The sequence below is a fragment of the Pollicipes pollicipes genome, unplaced genomic scaffold (genome assembly GCF_011947565.3).
Source record: "Pollicipes pollicipes isolate AB1234 unplaced genomic scaffold, Ppol_2.1 Scaffold_6629;HRSCAF=7858_pilon_pilon_pilon, whole genome shotgun sequence".
NCBI classification, from domain to species: Eukaryota; Metazoa; Arthropoda; class Thecostraca; order Pollicipedomorpha; family Pollicipedidae; genus Pollicipes; species Pollicipes pollicipes.
The window spans coordinates 94,180-96,679 of NW_023596909.1; the positions used below are offsets into that span (position 1 = coordinate 94,180).

General features: G+C 53.4%; 1 protein-coding gene across 1 annotated transcript in view; it reads left to right on the forward strand.

Annotated features, from left to right (window-relative positions):
* Positions 1-1,437: 1,437 nt before the first annotated feature.
* The window catches only part of LOC119107030 (TOX high mobility group box family member 3-like), a 38,663-nt gene continuing 37,600 nt past the window's right edge, over positions 1,438-2,500 (forward strand). Inside the window, 1 exon segment of the mRNA XM_037230383.1 lies at positions 1,438-1,452. Coding sequence (XP_037086278.1) covers positions 1,438-1,452 — 15 coding nt within the window.

Below are 2,500 nucleotides of genomic sequence, written 5' to 3' on the forward strand. Positions count from 1 at the left end.
CACTAGGCACAGACAGAGGACCAGACGGGCGGAGGCTATCCCTAGGCACGGGCAGAAGACCAGACGGGTAGAGGCTATCCCTAGTCACGGGCAGAAGACTCCGTGAGGGGCAGAGGCTATCCCCAGGCACGAGCAGAAGACCAGACGGGTAGAGGCTATCCCTAGTCACGGGCAGAAGACCAGAGGGGTAGAGGCTATCCCTAGTCACGGGCAGAAGACCCCGTGAGGGGCAGAGGCTATCCCCAGGCACGAGCAGAAGACCAGACGGGTAGAGGCTATCCCTAGTCACGGGCAGAAGACCAGAGGGGTAGAGGCTATCCCTAATCACGGGCAGAAGACCCCGTGAGGGGAGAGGCTATCCCCAGGCACGAGCAGAAGACCAGACGGGTAGAGGCTATCCCTAGTCACTGGCAGAAGACCAGGTGGGTGGAGGCCATCCCTAGGCACGGGCAGAAGACCCCCCAGGCACGGGCAGAAGACCAGACGGAGAAGGGGACCACTGAGGAGGCTAGGGCATGACCGCGACCGGCAAGACTCCCGGTCCCTCCGGGGTCTGCCTCCTCGTACTGCTCCTGGTCCGATGCTGCGCTGATTCAGAGTCGCCGCGGTTATGCCCTGTTAGCTCCGTGGGCTCTCCTCGACGACGTCTATTGACATCCCATTGGGCCGGCGCCCGGCGACTGAATCGACGCAGAAATCGTGAAGAGGCCGCTCGAGGCCGTGTAACGTGATTTCGATAAGTTTCTGTCGAGTCTGCTGAGCTGCCCAGTTTGTGTGCGGGATGGATGGGGGGGGGGGGGGGGGGGGCGGCTCCGCCGGGGGGCGGGCCTGATTCTGACCGGTTTGGCGCAGCGTTCTGGCGTGGTTTTCAGAGCTCAGTGGCGGATGACACATCAAACGCCGCGCCGAATTTCAGACATTTCCAGCGGGTGCCAGTGGTCCGGAACGTCCTGGTGTGCCAGCACTGCGGAGCGGAATGCTCCTCCGCGCCCGCTGCCCCGATTAAGACCCGCCAAGCATGCTGTCGGTTCATCGGACCCTTTCGCCAGCACGCCGAACATATGAACATGTGAACATGTGACCGAGGGAAGAGGTGAATGAACATCACAAGTGGGACGGTCAGGCTCGTCCTTCGAAGTCCATTCTCTGTGCATAGACGTACGGCTTCATAATGTTTCGCGGAAATGGAAGGGTCATGACCCCGCGTTCCGCCCCCAGGTCCTACGTTTATATTATATGATGTTCTACCAGGGGGCGATAAAGCTGTTGGGTTCCCGCAAACCTTTGTCCGTTGTTCACCGATGGATATCGCGTCAATTTTCCAGTTGTGCGTCGCGGGCTCAAATGCCTTGCAGTTCAACTGCATTACCTTGATTAGTTTCCCAGGCCCCCTTAACTTGAAGCGGTCCCCATTACAGCCAGCGGGAGGTGATCACGATGGATTTGCCGACAGTGAGACCCCCCTAAGTGGTGCTGGGTGGCGGACGGAGCGCCGCTGTGCCGGGAAGGTGCGCCATTTTCCGGTCACGCTCCCTCCTTCAGCGAGATGGCTTTCCCACCTCGGCTCTCAAAACATTTCAACTTGGCGAAAACTCGGAGCTCCGCAATATTTATGGAAATGCTACACCTGCACTTTTGTTGGACTGCAATATTAAATGTTGCCCCTGCGGCCATGACTCCGTGGGGAAATTCACTGAGTAAAACAGAAGTCAGAAACTGAGCTGGCGTCGTGACGCACTGCCCCACTAACACAAACATAAGCATCGCATCAGAGCAGCAGCGAACGGACGGCCAGAGCTGGGCATCCATTGCTGTGATGCGCTGGCCACCAGATATTACAAAATACAGCAACACTGTACTGTGCGTGATGCAAATGTTCAAGCGTGCGCTGAAATTCAAAGTACGTTTTTCCGTATAAGTTGTACGGTTTTTCAAACAAGCTTGTCACGAGGCATAACCTGTGCAACCACTGATTCAAATGCTGCCAGGCATGTTGCGTTTGATCTATTTTTGAGCACAGTTTGCGCTGGATTCTTCTATGGACTGGGGTTTTTCGATTTCATTCTTTGTTCATTTCGGTGCAGATGTCTTGATGCTTAAGAGTTTCATCTGGAGAATGTATCGTCTATTTTGCTGACAATTTTTAAACCAGAATAGACACATTACCAACTTTAACTAATGCATGCATATATATATATATATATATATATATATATATATATATATATATATGATAAGAATGATACAGGCCGTTTCACTCTTGCGCAAATGTTACCCAGATGTCAGCGAGTTCAGCTATCAAACTTTTGCAATGCATCACACGAAATCGCTTGCATCCTTGCACTGATTCATGGAATGCTCGCCGATGCTCCACAAGGATACTGCCTCGAACATGGAAACTTCTGACAGTTTGATCTTTTGACATGGCGCTAAACTTCCGGAAAGTTAACCTGCAATATCTTTGTAAGTAAAATCGTTTGGCGTCTTGACTTTGAGAGCT